At 44.3% G+C, this 18,232-nt stretch overlaps 1 protein-coding gene across 1 annotated transcript in view; it reads right to left on the bottom strand.

Annotated features, from left to right (window-relative positions):
• Positions 1-10,400, bottom strand: part of pcdh12 (protocadherin 12) — a 19,350-nt gene extending 8,950 nt beyond the window's left edge. Inside the window, 2 exon segments of the mRNA XM_063877050.1 lie at positions 3,236-3,327; positions 7,220-10,400. Coding sequence (XP_063733120.1) covers positions 3,236-3,327; positions 7,220-10,075 — 2,948 coding nt within the window. The 5' untranslated portion in view covers positions 10,076-10,400.
• Positions 10,401-18,232: the final 7,832 nt, after the last annotated feature.

Genomic DNA, 18,232 nt, shown 5'->3' with positions numbered 1-18,232 from the left:
CTTTGAATTTTTCCAAACATTTTTCCTGGACAATAAAGAAAAAGCACTGAAAAACAAAAATACAGAAAAAAGTCAAAAACATTTTGGATGAAACTAAACATTAGCCGGTCTTTAAAAACCTCACGGCCATTTGAATTCCCAAAAGCCTTTTTGTCACGCATCTTTTTTCCTCAAACAAAACAGAACATAAATCTTGATTGAGAAGCAGACATGTCTCCGGTGTCAACAGTTGGATCAGAAACAGAGGTCTGCTCGAGTGATGTAAGACGGAAATAACATTCTTGAGATGACAAATCCATTGATAACGACACACACACACACACACACACACACACGCACACACACACACACACACACACACACACACACACACACACACACACACACACACACACACACCTCTAAACCTGTAGACCTGTAGTATCAGAGAGTGTAGCTGCAGGCTCAGACAGGAAGTGGCCTCCAGATAAAGACGAGCTAGGAGTTAGTCACTCCGAAACAAACACTCAACCTCTTCTTATTCCGGGATTTAAGATCCAAATCTCATCCGACTGCGAGGTGATATTATCTCTGAGGAAGAGGTCACATGTTGTCTGTCTGGTTTGTTGGTATTACAGCAGGAACACAGAACAACGACCCATTTCATTTCCATTTAAATTGGTGCAAATGTGTTTAACAATTGGCCAAGAAATTGAATAGTTGTGTAGAAACACGCATTATTTTTCACCAATGGAAATGGCGTTGTTGGAGGACTGCTTTCATCGAGCCGCAAACAAAACTTCTTGGTAGTTTTAGTATAACTGGTTCTTGATTTAGTCATGGATGTGCTAAAGGACAATTTGTAAGACCATGGCAGTATTAAAAAAGGATCCTAAAAAAAATAGAAGGTCCAAGAAATCCTTTTATAATGAAATAAATAAAGGATAAATAAAAAATACTTGTTTGAAAAATGTAATAAGCTTATGAGTACAAGCATGAGAAATTAATAAGTAAAATGTCCAGTGAATTATAAAAAATATACAGAATACAAATAATTATATATTAAAGAGAAATGTTGAATAAATTACAAAGAAATAATAATAAATGTTATTTAAACATAAGAAGTTAATGTAAAATGTCCAATAAAAACACTCATTTCAAATATTTAAATAAACATTAAAAGTGAACGTAACATTTCCAATAGTTAATAAATATAATAATATATAAATACCTTCAAACTAAATTAATTAATGTGAAATCTTTAGTAAAATTATAAAGAATACAAATATGTACGTTAAATAAAATGTGTTTTAAAAATCAATATTTATAGAATCTTTTTTTAATTAAAATCCAATAAAACAGGAAATATATTTATCAATACTTAAGAAACTTTATGATGCGATAATACAGTGGTGAGTTAATACTAATGACACAATTATAATCACTCATTTAATTGAATGGATTTCAGTTATGAGCCTCTTCTGATCTGATGTCTGTCAGGACTTCCACAATGCCTACCCAAAATGATTCATACCGTTTGAAGAAGATCAAATGATTTATATGACTGTCTGCGGATCTGTGATACCTCACAGGTACAAAAAGGTGTGTGTGGAACTGAAACAGAGCCCAGCTTTTATCAAGGTGATGTCAGATCTAATCTCATCGGAGCTGCTTCCTGTCAGACACTCTGAATCACTCACAGAGAGCTGCTTTAACCTGCCTCACACACACACACACACACACACCTCATCACTTCTGGGGTTATGAGACACTCTTCCTGTGACATTGGGTTTCTCATCCTGTTTGTCTGTTGCTGTTATTTCAGTGGCAGCTGGTCAGTGGGTCAGAGACTCTGAGGAAGACGCTCATCAGTCTCTCACCACTTCAACACCGAGCTAACGTCCGCTCCGAGAGGCTAATGCAGGACGAGCTACAACCGGTTTGTTATTGAGAGTCAAAGTCCCTCAGTTTTTAGTGGACCAAATGAAGGACAATATAGTAAACAGAAAGAGACGAAACAGTTGGATTCTGTTTGAAATGTACCACGGATTACACGTATGTAATATGTTGTTCATCACTTTAAAAGACAGTTTCATGAGTTAGAAAACATGCAGTTTGTCTTAAATTGAACAACTAAAATATACAACTCTACACCCAAAATGAGTAAGGGCCTAACTCACTTCCTCTTCCAATGAAACTGCTCATTATTTTGCTTCTGGTGATTAAACAGACCAGAGATCACTGATCATGTAAGATGGTGTTGCATCAATATGTGTAACCCAGCTAGCTAGAGTATATATATTGCAAGAGACAAAACTAGATGGGACTACAACAAACTTCTAGTGACTTCTTTCTTGACTTACAAAATGATCTTTTGAATTATCAAATGTGTAATTCTTGGCACAGTTCAAAAGGGAACCAGCACTGCTCGATACGCAGCAGATGGCACATACCAACACTCATTACTCATGCATTTATTCATCCATGTGCAATATTGCATTTCATATTTGCAGTAATTTGAATTTGGATGTCAGTATTTGTTTGTTTAAGGGCAAGTTAGTATAAAACACATGATGCTAAAGTTAGCTAAAAGGCTCATTTACATCCACTAGCCGGTGGATTAGGCTGGTAACAAATACAGGAACATTACAAGCCCAGATCAAAACTGATAAAGGATTACTTTATCTTTTCCTACTCATATGTTTCCTAACTTAAAGTCCCATTGCAGACACTGGAAGAGGAGGGACTCTGCCTCTCTTTAACGGTGATATCCTACCATTTAGATTCCTGATTCTACAAAGTCAACCTGTCCTGGTTCAGGAAACAAACAGCTGTGAGTCTTGAAGATAGGTGGCATTCCCCCTTTAATGTCTATCAGAGCTATTTGATCAGAGAGCGCAGCAGAGATCACAGAGAGCTGCAGCTGGCTCGGAAACAAACAAACGCCGAGGAAGAGAAGAGGAGGAAGGAATCCACATCCAGATCTTTTGAGGGTTTGAGTGAAGTCAAGTGGAAGAGACTGTGGCTGTGTGTAGTGACCCGTGTTGGTGGACTGACTGAAGAAGACGGTAAGAAAGCTGAATAACATCTTGAAGTGTGGTTAAAAACAGCCACCAAGCAAACCCAGGTCTCTTACTGTTTTCATTCGGTAACCCTCAGACCACATGAGACAGAGTGAGGTCGGCTCAGCAGGAGGATGAAGATTGTATATCAAGTAAAGATGATCATGAGGAAGAGGAGGGTGATGGTGACTGACCTGCCGTTGCGGTGAGAGTATTTGTTTCCTCTGAAGTTTGTCCGGGGCTGCAGCTGACCCTGCCGGAGGAGAGAGAGGAGCTGGGAGATCTGCTGCAGAAGAGGAGAGGAGAAGGAGGGGAGGGTTAGAATAATGACTCTGAAGATACATTATTTAATAGTTTATAGAGAGGTGCATGACACGACAAAAGGGATTTCCCCAGATTTAGCAGAAATAGGATCACCACCGCTAAGCTAAAGGCGGCTAATGTTAGGCTATACAGGAACTACAGCACGGTCACATGACTTCACGTCACCACTGCTAAGCTAAAGGCGGCTAATGTTAGGCTACAAAGGAACTACAGCACGGTCACATGACTTCACGTCACCACCCCTAAGCTAAAGGCGGCTAATGTTAGGCTACAAAGGAACTACAGCACGGTCACATGACTTCACGTCACCACCCCTAAGCTAAAGGCGGCTAATGTTGGGCTATAAAGGAACTACAGCACGGTCACATGACTTCACGTCACCACCGCTAAGCTAAAGGAGGCTAATGTTAGGCTATACAGGAACTACAGCACGGTCACATGACTTCACCTCACCACCGCTAAGCTAAAGGAGGCTAATGTTGGGCTATAAAGGAACTAAAGCACGGTCACATGACTTCACCTCACCACCGCTAAGCTAAAGGAGGCTAATGTTGGGCTATACAGGAACTACAGCACGGTCACATGACTTCACCTCACCACCGCTAAGCTAAAGGAGGCTAATGTTGGGCTATAAAGGAACTACAGCACGGTCACATGACTTCACTTTGGAGCTCCACAGGACAAATCCTCTCTTAGATTTAGTTTTGCCTGTATCACTCTGAACCAGTGTGTGTGTGTGTGTGTGTGTGTGTGTGTGTGTGTGTGTGTGTGTGTGTGTGTGTGTGTGTGTGTGTGTGTGTGTGTGTGTGTGTGTGTGTGTGTGTTGGTTTAGCTAGTTAAACAGTGAGTGCAGGTAGAAAGTGAACAAACATTTTCTTTAGTTGCACAGTGTGAGAACCGAGCGTCTGCCTCCGTCTCACTGCAGAGAGCGTTCTGCTGACAGCTCTGTTATACAGCGGATACACACTGCACACATGGGAGGAAACACACACACTAACACACACAAACAGTGGGTAAAGCATGCATGTGTGTGTGTGTGTGTGTCCTTGCACGCTAATATATGACTTTGTTTTAGGCATGACATTTGTGTGTTTTTGCACGTGCATGCTGCTGCAGCGAGAGGAAATGGCCTCTGCGTAAAAGCCTATTCTTCTCTGGCCAGCTTCCTCCTAGGATGGACGCTGAAATATGGAGTAGGGGAGGTGTGTGTGTGTGTGTGTGTGTGTGTGGGGAGGTGGAGGTGAACAATAAATCCCCCTCCTCCAGGGCGTCTAGTCTCTTCCTCTTCACCCTCGAGGGGTTGGTGGTGGGAGGGGGGGTCTGAAGCTGCTGAGTGCCAACTGGGCCGACTACTGGGAGGGAGGCAGAGGAGAGGAGGATGCTGGGTAAAAAGAAAAAGGCCCCTTCCTCTCTGTAATGCGATTTACGTTAGGATGTCGGACCTGCCCGAGCTCTTTGTTCGGCCTGCTGGGCGTCAGCGGTGACTTTTGCCCTCAGTGACGCGGGTTTGAGTGTTAATAAGACTTGTCCTCTACCTTTTTGTACGTCGGTAATATCCCTGATGAGCAGAGAAACCCCACCCTCCATTACTCTTCTTATTAACGTCATCAACTCTATCTGCTCAGAAAATAATGGAATCATAAAGGAGAAGGGGGAAGATATTGGGGACTTTTTTTCCTGGGAGCCAATATTGTCATCATCTGTCTTTAAGTCAAGAATTTATTTTATTTTGAAGTGAATCTAGAACCCCCAAAGCAGGAACCCTTAAGATACTTATTTCTACTACCTGAAGCTCTTTGACACTGAATGTTTAAAGAAAATGTACTTACTTATTGACCTACCTACAAACTTCATTTCTCAATTCCTTCATACTTGCTTACTTGCTCACTTACTTCTTTCCTACCTTCCTCCCTTCTTTCCTTCCTTACATACTTCCTTCCTTACTTATTGACTTAAACTCTTGCATTCACTCAACTCTTATTTCCATGCTTTAGTTCAGCAGCCCAGTAGTACACAACACTCAGTATGTCAGTGAAATGATCCTGATTTAATCCACATTCCTTTAAAGTGAAATGAAAGTCACATTTATCCGTTTAACCTCATTATCCACTAAATTGACTATGCTGTATTCTGCAGTGCGAGTAGAGACAGAGTTCTGACCCTGAATGAGCATTAAAGATGCTAACCACACATTGAACCACAAAGTGAAGCTACACTTTTGAAGTTCTAGTGTTTTGCTCTAAAGGTTGAATCTTTGCACCAACAGAACGTCCTGCTCTCCTCTGAGTTTCTGCTTTCAGCCCGAGCTGTTTCCCTCTCTCCTCTGGCAGCAGCTCAGCCTCAGTAAAAGTGATGTTTGGGTCATTTGTAAGTGACGGAGCGGCGTGTGAGAGCGGTGTTAGCTTACACTACAAACACATCCCAGCTTACTTTGGCTCGTCTCATCCAACCCCCCCCCCCCCCCCCCCCGCCACACACACACACACACACACACACACACACACACACACACACACACACACACACACTCCACTCCTGGTTTCAATATGAATCTGATATGTGATATTCTGTAAAAAGGACTGTCAGAGTTTGTTAGAGGTGGGGGGGATTACTGTCTGTGACACATGAGCACCTGAATAAACCCATTGCCTTTTTGGACATCCATCAGCTTGTTATATACCCCCCCCCCCCCCCCCACACACACACACACACACACACACACACACACACACACACACACACCTTTAGGCTGTCTTATACAGGAGGCTGAAAAAGCAGAAAGGCTGCTGGGATAATGTAATGGAAGCTGTGTGTGTGTGTGGGGGGGGGGGGGGGGGGGGAGAGAGATTCTCACTCTCTAATGGACTTCGCTTCAGATTAATGTCAGAGCCTGCAGGGGGGAGACTTAATTAATGCAACATTAACTGTAAGCACATGTTGGAAGAGAAGTGATCACACGTTTTAATGGCGTTTAAATGAGAGCCAGCAGCGGCGGCGCATTAGCCTTAATGTTGATGCTATGGTGGAGAATGTAAATAAGAAGCCATTAAGAAATCATGCAGCAAGTTTACTTTAATTATTAATGATATCTAAATGAGTATGTTTGACAAACTTGCATTGAAGGTTTCAACTTGCCTGCAACTCCCACTTCTTCTACAACAAGGCTGAGACTCAAATAACCAGTGGTGGATCAGTAAACCAGTAAGAGTACTAATACCACACTGTAAAAATACACATGTTGGAGTGCATTGAGAATGGTACTTGAGTAGAAAACTATAAGTACAACTAGGATCATGTATATGTTATATTTAAAGTATTGAGATTGAAAGTACCGCAGAAAACACTCAAGAAATATTCTAATAATTTAAAGCAAAAGCAGCAAATTTTCACATTTAAGAAGCTTTAATTGTTAGAAGATGTAACTTCTTAGCTAAATTACTGCCAATTAATGCTTCAATAACCCACTCATGGTTTACGTTAAAGATAATGTTAAATATATACCATATAATCATATTTTATAAGCTGTTCCTAAGTATTGTGTGGCAATTTCTGAATCTATAAAGTAATTAGTAAATAGATCGTAGTATTTAGGTAGAAGAGCAGAAGTATAAAGTAGTAAACCAATGAAAGTAATATACTGTATACTTGCATTCATGTCATTTATACCTGTATTGTGTCTTATTTTTTGAAGCACTTCATTGCTTTGCATTTTGACGTAAATTAATGATCGATTTAAAAACCTTATCTGAGCACAATGACTTCCACATTAAGAAACAAAGGTTATCTTATTTGACTTAAAAGGACCATGCAGCAATACTAAATGTTTAGCACTGGGAGTGTTGGTAAGATCTCACCTGCACTTCTGGGGAAGCTGAGGAAAGCTCGATGGACTCTCCGAAGGCGGCCATGGACAGACGAACCAGGTTTCTAAGCATCTGCCGGTGTTCTGCTTCGGGCCCCCCTCGCCCCTCCGAGGTCCTCGGCCTCCGGAGAGTCGCCTGGGTGGAGGAACTCTGCTGTGCCTCTTCTTCCTTAGAGTGAGTCGGCCGCTTCAAGGTGCTCGAATGAGAGACTGAAGAAGATGATGAAGAAGCGTTCCTGGATTTCCGAAGAGTCCTGTATGACGAGGCGGGTGTCAGCGGCAGAGTTCCATCGAGTTCGATGTTTGCGGGTTTCCGGAGCGTTTTGCCGTGGTGGGAGGAATCCCCTTCTGGGTAGCCTTGGGAGTGGAAGCTGGTGTTCATGACGGACGGCGTTAATGTATACTGCCTCTCAGTTTGATCCTCGTCTGACGTCAATGGAGGCGGGGCCAGTGGCTGGGACTCACTATCATCCTCAGGAGAGTCGTCTGTTCGGCCTCTGATGACGGGGATGAGCTGAATGTCCGACTTCCTGATGTTCTTCTGCGGGCGTCGAGGGTGGCGGGTGTAGGTGGACTCGGCCTGTCTGCAGTTGTACGCCCGGCTGTCACGTTTTTCCGGGCGGCAGAACGTCGTCACCAAAGCGAAGGCCAACAGCAGCAGCAGGCAGGTGGCACCGAAACAGATCGCCATCATCATGGTGAAGCTGAGCTGACCTCTGTTACCGGGTGAGGAGTTCTTCAGGTGGTCTTTGAGATTGATGAAAGTCACCTCTAGAGTTGCCTTGGTGGTCAGGCTGGGCGTCCCCATGTCAGAAACAGCAATGTTCACTTTAAATGTTTTCCCAATTAGCTCAGTGGCATTGGTGGTGTTAACAAACAGCTGACCTGTAGCCTTGTCTAATAAGAACAGTTTATTGGGGTTTTCATCAGTGATGAGGTAGCTGAGTTGTCCGTTCAGCCCCGAGTCCGGGTCTTTGGCCTTTATGGTGGACGCAAGGAATCCAACAAACCCCTCTGCAACCGAGCGATTGATCGGCAAAGGTGTGGATCCATCTTCTGTGTCATTCCGTAGCTCCGTCACAATCTCCCCCTTCTCCGTATTGACTGGTACACTTAGAAAAGCCACACCGTTTCTGGGTTTTGGCTCCTTGATGACTGGGTAGTTGTCGTTCACATCCTGGATGACGATTTGAACCGAGGCCGTGCTGGTGAGAGGTGGATAACCCTGGTCCACGGCCTCCACCATTAACGTATAACTGTTGGACTCCTCAAAGTCTAGAGGCTTCTGGACGCTGATGACACCGCTGGTCTGGTGGATGGAGAAGGGTATTGGGTTCATTTCTACTTCATTGATGTTGCGTATGGAGTAAGACACTCTTCCACTGAACTCTAAGTCCACATCGTGGGCTTCCACTTTGAGAGCGCGGTAGCCTGCCACATTGTTTTCCTCAAAGGAGGCATTATAGACGGAGTTGGAGAACACCGGGGCGTTGTCGTTCTCGTCCAGAACATGAACGATCAGATGTTTGACGCACGACAGCGGGGGATCCCCATGATCCTGGGCGATGACCGTGATGTTGTAATGCGTTTCCTTTTCCCGGTCCAGGGTGCCGTTGGTAACGATGATGTAACTATCACGTTGGTTGCGTTTAAGGCGAAAAGGCCCTGATCCTTGCTTGATGTGTGCTCTCACTTTGCCATTTTCTCCTGAATCAGCATCAGAAACCATCACCAGGGCGATGAAGGTGTCCTCTTTGGCTCCTTCCAGCACAGTCGCCACAGGTGAGTTGGGTGGAGCCCAGTTCATGTGTATCCTCGGTGCGTTGTCGTTCACATCTCTCAGCTTGACGTGCAGTTTGCAGTGTGTGGGGATGGCATTGGGCCCGCGATCACGGGCCTGAATGATGACTTCATGAGAGGTCTCGACCTCGTAGTCCAAAGGTGCAATGATAGTCACAGCTCCAGTCTGTGGGTCAACAAAGAAGAGCTTCTTAACCAACGGACGTGAGTGTTTGCTTATCGAATACTCCACTTCCCCGTTGGCCCCCTGGTCCGGGTCCGTGGCCTTGACGTTGATGATGGTTGTCCCACGGGCTGTATCCTCAGACAGCTCCACAGTAGGGGTGCTGTCCTCAAACACGGGGCTGTTATCATTTGAATCCTGAATATTAACACGGACTAAGGTGCTCCCGGACCTGGGGGGGTTCCCTTTATCCCAAGCCACCAGGGTCAGGTCAAATGTGGCCTGAACCTCCCTGTCCAGTTCTTTAATCACCACCAGCTCAGCCTGTTTGGTCCCGCCTGGCGCAGCCGTTACATCCAGAGTGAAGTGTTGGTTGACGGACAGCAAGTAGCTTTGCAGGCTATTAGGCCCGGCATCAGGATCCACGGCCCGGTCCAGAGGGATGCGCATCCTGAGGCCAGCCGTCTCTGAGATCTCCACTTCCTGCAGAGCGCTGGGGAAGGTGGGACTGTGGTCATTCAGGTCCATCACCTCCACGCGAACCCGCAGGCAGTTGACAGCACCGCCCTTCCTGTAGAGGACGCTGAACGCCAGCTCGCACAGGTCCGATCCGCTGCACAGCTCCTCCCTGTCCAGCCGGCCCTGGGTGGTGACGACCCCGTCTTGAGTGCTGACGGAGAAGGGAAGGCCTAATCCGTGCTCCACCACCTGGAAATCCTCAAGAGGGCCGCCTTCGTCCCTCTGACGGAGGTCATCCACCAGACGGCCGACCCGGGTTCCTGTCGGCTGCTCCTCCCAAACACGGTACTGGATGGTTATGGACGACGGCTCGGAGGAGCGAGCGTCAGAGCAAAGACTCAGAAGCAGAAGCAGAGCCAGCAGCATGATGACGTGAAGCAACAATACTCTATTGTCTGATCGCTAAACTGACAGTCCTTAAAACCAACAAAAAATATATGGTTTACAATTTGGAGTAACTTCTCTTTTAGAGATAGAAGTTAGAAATATTGTGCGTATCAAACATCATATAAGATGGTGAGCAAATTCATGTTTTCTTCAGTTTTCAGCCACAACCAAAACAAAATAAACCTCCAGTATACAATTACAGAAGCTTATAATTAAGATATCATCCTGTGTCTGTTCCTGCCAGCCTCTCTCTGCCTGCTGTTACTCACTCATACAGCTGCTGCCTCACTCCATCCTCCTCCACTCAGGAAAGTTTGGCTCCAACTGAGAAAAGTTTGGATGTGTGTTTCCACATGCTTAGCGGAGCACCGGCCAATCCGCAGGCAGCAGGGAGGATCGTATGCAAATCCCGCACTCAACACAAAGGAAAGCCCTCCTGCCCCGAGGAAACTCTGGAGTGCTTTTACAGAAACATGACACCGCCGCTCTGTCATTTTTCTCTCCCCCCTCTCAGTCTGCATAAACTCATCACAACCTGCCGTCTGGGGCCCCTAAATCATTTGGAAAATGTGTGTTAAGTTAACTCCCGGTGGAGCTAAAGTCCAAAGCAGGATTTATATTTGTACGGCATCTCAGTGACATATGATCGAGGCTTTTGGCAACAGACAGGAGCGTTATTATAAATACAGACACTGATTCATACTCTCTTTTTCTGCTCAGAGTTTAAAACCATCTTTACGTGCATTCACAGGCAAGGACATCCCACCCTAATGACAGCTTTCCCTTCTTCGAACCAACACTTGTTTTTGTTTGTGTTGGTTCTTGGGAATGAACATGACATTATGGTTGTTTAGACGCAGGAGAGAGACAGTCCTTTAAGGATTGATCCAGCCATGGTCGGGGGAATGCTCGACATCCAGTGATAAAACCCACATTCCAGCTTTTCGTCCCAAAATTATAATTATGAGGAGTTAGAGCGTTCATCTCCCACCACACGCCTCTGAGGTCAAAACAGTTCCCAGTAAATCACAGCAGGGGCTCATTCCTCCGCAGTCTCTGCTTGTTGATAAGTCAAAAGACTTGTGAGGAATGATGGGGAAGGAAAGTAGAAATGGACGATTGAAAGAGAGTAAATGTTTTGAGTTGAGAAACTGTAATGGATTTTAATAAACAAAGCAGTCTGTAAGTGATTAAACACAAAGATTAAACACTGACAAAGATTGACGACGTTGAGGACGATCAAATGATGTGTTTTGAAAGGAAAGCCAATTCATTTATCTTTGAGTTTGAAGTCCCATTTGAAAGACCAGGCAATTCAAAGTGCGTTACAAGTGACATTAAAGAGGCCCTTTCATGCTTTCTGGGGTTTCCCCCCTCCTGTTTTGTGATCTATAGGTTTCAGTGCATGTAAATGGTCTGCAGAGGCTTAAATGTACCCTCTCATACTTAGGAATACGTCTGTTTCTTCTCTGTGAGCTGCTCCTCTTCTGCAGACACCAATATTAAACCATTAAACCCAGTGAGAGCTCGACAGCTGCAGATCCACTAACAGAAGCAGAGTGTTTTTCCAGCATGCACTGTGCTTATTTTTCATTCGGACCCCAGAATATCCTGCAGGCTGAGAGAGGAAGGATCAGGAGTATCAGCTTCCTCTCCGCTCAGAGGGTGGGAGGGGGGGCTGGTTAAAGCATGAAGGCATCAGAGACGTTCTGGACGGGTTGAGATGGATGATTAAGAGTACTGGAGAAAAGAAAGGCTCTACTGACAGAGTTCGGGGTTCAATTCATGAATAAAGGAGAGATAAATACAGGACTCAAAGCCTAATTCCAGACAGATTTGGACAGCAACAGTGAAAAAGCAAAAGATAATGTGACAAAATTAGGCGGAAAATCAGGAACAGAAGCAGAAACAACCTTTTTTTGTGTCCTTTCATCTTATTTCCTCTCATCTGTTATCCGTGACGTAAAGGCATGAAGTGACCCAGAAGGAATACATAATGAAAACCACTCTAAAACAAAATGGATTTTGAGGAATTTAGGTAGACATGTTACGAGCAATTTCCCACAGGCAGAATTTCTTTATTCCTTATAATTTGCCGTTGTGAGATTGTGAATTATGGAACGATGACGTCATGATGTTCCTACATCACACATCTTATCTCATTCGATGTAGAGCCACCATGAATATAACTGAAGACCTAACACAAGGGGAATCCTGAGCAGAGCTGGACTTATTTTAAAGGACCTTTAACTCTCTGTGTGTGTGTGTGTGTGTGTGTGTGTGTGTGTGTGTGTGTGTGTGTGTGTGTGTGTGTGTGTGTGTGTGTGACTGAAAACTAAACCCAGCAGAGCAGAGGTCAGCCAATCAGATTACACTATCAGCAAAACAAACATACTCAACCTCCTGTCTGCAGGCTGTGTGTGTGTGTGTGTGTGTGTGTGTGTGTGTGTGTGTGTGTGTGTGTGTGTGTGTGTGTGTGTGTGTGTGTGTGTGTGTGTGTGTGTGTGTGTGTGTGTGTGTGTGTGTGTGTGTGTGTGTGTGGGTGGGAGAGAGAGAGAGGAAGACACTCACGCACACACATACACACACACACCACACACACACACACACACACACACACACACACACACACACACACACACATATTCCCAGCTGAATACATTGCAGGAAGAGAATGCTTTTGCAGACACACACACAGGAACACGCCTGCTTCCAATTAATTCACCACCTGTATGAAAATGTGTGTGTGTGAGTGTGTGTGGCCAGAATGTTACATACCTTCCTCCTTCCTGTGTGTAGTGAAACCTTTGCTCACTTCAAGACGGTAAGCTTTTACACACTCGTTTGAGCGTTCCCTCGTTTGTTTTCATTCATTTTTATTTGGATATATTTTCTATCTGGTTTTTATGAATAACATGTTGCAGTTTTCTAAAGATAAGATTCAACCTAACTAAAATAAATAGTAATGATCTTCTGCAATCGTTGAGGACAAGTTTGTGATTTAGGTACTTTTATTAATTGCTAGAAAAGTTAATCTCTCTGTGCTTCAAGATATGACCACAGCCTGCTGGCTTATCTCACACACACACACACACACACACACACACACACACACACACACACACACACACACACACACACACACACACACATCAGCACTGTCTGTGTGATACTGTGTTTAGTCAAATAAATGCAAAACTCCCTCAATAGAACAGTATCTATGTTGTTGTACTGCTTTTCATCTTTTCTAGACACAGAAACTCATTTGACTTTTACAGTGCTCTCTCCATGAAAGTTGATTTATACACTCCCATGAAACATCCCTACATGTGCACCATGCAGGAATGAGTGCTCAACCCGGGAATGAGTCAGCATTTTACTGAACGTCATCCCGCCCAACATTAGCCGCCTTTAGCTTAGAGGTGGTGACGTGAAGTCATGTGACCGTGCTGTAGTTCCTTTATAACCCAACATTAGCCTCCTTTAGCTTAGCGGTGGTGACGTGAAGTCATGTGACCGTGCTGTAGTTCCTTTATAGCCCAACATTAGCCTCCTTTAGCTTAGCGGTGGAGACGTGAAGTCATGTGACCGTGCTGTAGTTCCTTTATAGCCCAACATTAGCCTCCTTTAGCTTAGCGGTGGAGACGTGAAGTCATGTGACCGTGCTGTAGTTCCTTTATAACCCAACATTAGCCTCCTTTAGCTTAGCGGTGGTGACGTGAAGTCATGTGACCGTGCTGTAGTTCCTTTATAGCCCAACATTAGCCTCCTTTAGCTTAGCGGTGGAGACGTGAAGTCATGTGACCGTGCTGTAGTTCCTTTATAGCCCAACATTAGCCTCCTTTAGCTTAGTGGTGGTGACGTGAAGTCATGTGACCGTGCTGTAGTTCCTATATAGCCCAACATTAGCCTCCTTTAGCTTAGCGGTGGTGACGTGAAGTCATGTGACCGTTCTGTAGTTCCTTTATAGCCCAACATTAGCCTCCTTTAGCTTAGCGGTGGTGACGTGAAGTCATGTGACCGTTCTGTAGTTCCTTTATAGCCCAACGTTAGCCGCCTTTAGTTTAGCGGTGGAGACGTGAAGTCATGTGACCGTGCTGTAGTTCCTTTATAGCCCAACTTTAGCCGCCTTTAGTTTAGCGGTGGTGACGTGAAGTCATGTGACCGTGCTGTAGTTCCTTTATAGCCCAACATTAGCCGCCTTTAGCTTAGCGGTGTGTTTGCCACAGAGATTATTTTCTCCTCCTAAAACCCTATTGCTTTTTGTCAAAGGAACCGTTCAGGCTACGAAATACGTCATCACCGCACCGCTCTATTAAGATCAGTCTCTCTACACAGTATTTCATCCCATAATGCATTGGAGTCCAATATAGACATCCCAGGATGGTAGAACACCTTGAGGTGAGAGACACCTTTCACCACCCCGTCTCATCTGTTAGACACACACCTAACTTGTGATAAACTGGCAGCAGATTTAGATCTTCACCTGATTGTGTGTGTGTGTGTGTGTGTGTGTGTCTGTGGGGGGGGACCCCATTTGCAGCCATTAGCGGTGCTGTTGACAGTAAATCCACCTTTTGTTTGACTTGAAGCCCTGCTGAAAGCTACTACAAGTGTGTGTGTGTGTGTGTGTGTGTGTGTGTGTGTGTGTGTGTGTGTGTGTGTGTGTGTGTGTGTGTGTGTGTGTGTGTGTGTGTGTGTGTGTGTGTGTGTGTGTGTGTGTGTGTGTGTGTGTGTGTGTGTGTGTGTGTGTGTGTTTGTGTGTGTGTCATTAGCTTTGTGACCTGAGTAACTTTTTGTTATCAAATCTGATTTACAGATATCCTCAGTCGCTCTCTACTTTACATCTAATTATCATCACCCTGTGCCTCAATCCTTTATTAACTTGAACACACACAAGTTTATTTCAACACACACACACACACACACACATACACTGACACTACAAATACTCACTGTAGCACCAACCGGGATTCATCCGTCGCTGAAAATAGAAACAAACCGCTTTGTTCTTCCATTGGATTTGCTGAAAATAAGGTAAGTATGACACAGAATCAAATCTGCTTTATTCTTTTAAAAGTTCCCAGATTATCTTTCAACAAATAAGTAACGGTATTTTTCACAAGTTATCATAAGAAATGTACAATTTCAAAGTTAAATGGTGATTAAAAGTGACATTTATTGTAATTTCCTTATATTATCCTGGGGAACCAGGTGGAAGAATTTGGGGAATGTAAGTACTTTTACTTTTAGCTGACAGACGGTATAACTGTGTTTCAGTTAAGCTTTTATAAAAAGGTCGTAGAGAACGATTTCATTGTCCTCTCTGAACCCGTTCCCCTCCCGATGTGTTTGTTTACATGTCGACCTCTTCCTCCTCCTCTTCATCACCTCGTCTTTGCCTCCTTTCTCTTCCTTAAACACTTCTGCAGAATCCTCGCCTCCTCGTCCTCCTCTCCTGGCTTTGCTTCCTGTCGCAGGAAACAAAGGGATGGAGGTCAGAGAGAGGATGTCCTGCAGAGAGGGCGAAGAGGAGAGGAATCAAGGGGAGGAGAGAGGAGAGGAGGACACAAAACAATTGATTAGAGAAGGAAAGGAAACAAGGAGAAAAGAGGAGAAAAGGAGAGAAGGAGAAAAAGGACTGGAAGCAAAGAGGCAGGTAGAGAGGAAGGGGAGAGGAGGAGAGGAGAGGAAAGGAAGGAGAAGAGGAGAGAGGACTGAAGGAAAGGAAAGGAAAGGAAAGGAAAGGAAAGGAAAATATATTATGTGAAGAGGAGATCAGATGAAGACATAAAAAGAAACAAGGAGAAGGATAAGAAGGAGATAAGGAGATGATAAGAAAGAATGTTAGAAAACAGGAGAGGAGAGGAGGAGAGGAAGCAAGATAGTAGAGAAGGAAAGGAACTGGAGAGGAGAGGAGTTAAGGAAATAAAAGGGAAGAGGAGGGAAGGAAACAAGGAGATGAGAAGAGACAACAAGATGTCACAAGAGAAGAGATGAAGAAAACAGATACAGAAAGAGGAGAGGAAATAAGGAGATGCTAAGAGGGAAGTGAGGAAAAGAGAGAGAGAGGAGGTGAGGAAAGGACACAAGAGAGAGAGTTAAGAGGAATGTGTTTAAAGCTGGCGGAGGAAACGGCATCATAACATTTGTGTGTGTGTGTGTGTGTGTGTGTGTGTGTGTGTGTGTGTGTGTGTGTGTGTGTGTGTGTGTGTGTGTGTGTGTGTGTGTGTGTGTGTGTGTGTGTGTGTGTGTGCGCAGGGTAAACTGCTCCTTCCTGTCATTGTGCATCTTCCTACACCCACACACACACACACACACACACACACACACACACACACACACACACACACACACACACACACACACACACACATCTTCACTTCCATATTAAGTAAATACAACAGCGTGTGTGTATATTCCTCTTGGTTTTAGGACTCCTGCACCTGGCCTGGCTGCTCTCTGATTGGCTCCCCTCCTCCTCACTGATTATGTGAAAGCTTGTTAAGAATGCAGAACACCTGAGGAGACTTTATAAACTCCCCTGCATCCTCACCAGCTCATCTTACCTATTTCCTGCACACTTTCTCCCCACACTTTCTCTCCACAGTTTCTTTCAGGTAGTGAAGTAAATGAGATCTCACTGCGAGCTCTAATCTGAAATATTACTACTGACGGAGTAAAGCGGTTCTTCTCTCAGCTCGGTTTCCTCTCCAAATCCACAGACTCTGAGGGAGCGTCATTTAATTTCTATGAATCTGAATAAAGAGCACAGAGAGCTGAGAGGGACCCAGATATCAGTGTCTGTCTCTCCTGGGACATGTCTCCATGCTTTAATGTTCAGAAAGCTCTTTATGTTTCTCAGACTGCCTGTGCTGCAGCTCCTCTTTTCACCCTCTGTCTGAAACCAGAGCCCAGTCTGCTCTGATTGGCCGACTCGGTTGTGATAGGCTCAGGGTTGTCCCACCCCTGAGCCTATCACGTACAATGTGCTGGAGCACTAACCAATAGTGATGTCACACAGGGATTTTAGCCTTTGCAGACCATTTACATGCACTAAAACCTATAGAACAAACCGCAGGAAAGGGAAATAGGGCCTCTTTAATAACTGATCTGTCCTCTAGTGGACAAACACACACAGTGCAGCTATAAGAAATGTAAGCTCTATAAATAAAGCTTTGTGATTTAAATGTCTGGTGTCCACATGTTGTGTTTTTAAGTGAAACCACGTTAGCCTCTCTCCCTGCCGGAGCAGCCACTTCCTGTCTGAGACCCACAGACAGCTGCAGACCACTCGTTCCTCGTAAAGTCGGAACTGAAATCTGATTTTTTTGACTTTTGTTTCTGCCACAGAATGCATATCTGATCTGCTCTGATTCACATCTTGTTTGTTGAAGAGTTAAATAAACATTGGGAGATTGTGGATGGAGCTCTGATTGGTTTTCTGCTAATCAAGCCCCTCAAAAAATGTAAACTGTGAAGGCCTTTTCCTTCCTAATTGTTGCACAGTCATTATGTTTTGTGACAAATTTTGCTTCATATTTAGAGAGCAAAAACAATTCATATATCATTGGAAAGTTAGGGATCTCGTCCTTATTACAAACACAAGGAGGTGGGGCTCAGAGTGGAGCTTCCTGGAGAATGTGATTCCTGTGGGATTTCTGTGGGTTTTTGTTGAACGGTTAATGAACATTTGCAGACACAGGAAGCTCCTTTTCATCAGCAGAGCTTCGGTTTGAAGGCGGGACTCCACAGGAAGCTCCAACACGTGCACAGGATCAGGACTGCAGTTCCTTTATGTTTCTGTGCAGGTCATACACACTTCTATTTAATAATGCATTGTGTTTTAAAATGACTGTGTTTAAAGAGACACAGTTTACAAACGATATTCTGCAATGTGTAATTATGAGAAAACACATCCTGTAAACCCCTTTTTAAGGTGATTGAACTCTCTAAATAAGGTGCAAAAGGTTTCACCAGAGGTATAAGACTGATCTTCATAGGTTAAAAAACAAAGGGTCTTCATGTGTGGAGGACTTAGTGAAGTTTAATTCCTCCTTCCTGCTTTTGTTTCTGATTTCTTTGCTGCTTCCTGTTAACATTCACCGCTGAAAATATACTTCTACACTTCAGTGT

Source organism: Eleginops maclovinus, chromosome 23, assembly GCF_036324505.1.
Source record: "Eleginops maclovinus isolate JMC-PN-2008 ecotype Puerto Natales chromosome 23, JC_Emac_rtc_rv5, whole genome shotgun sequence".
NCBI lineage: Eukaryota > Metazoa > Chordata > Actinopteri > Perciformes > Eleginopidae > Eleginops > Eleginops maclovinus.
Note: the sequence above shows the minus strand (reverse complement) of the source record. Positions and strands in the feature narration are given on the sequence as shown.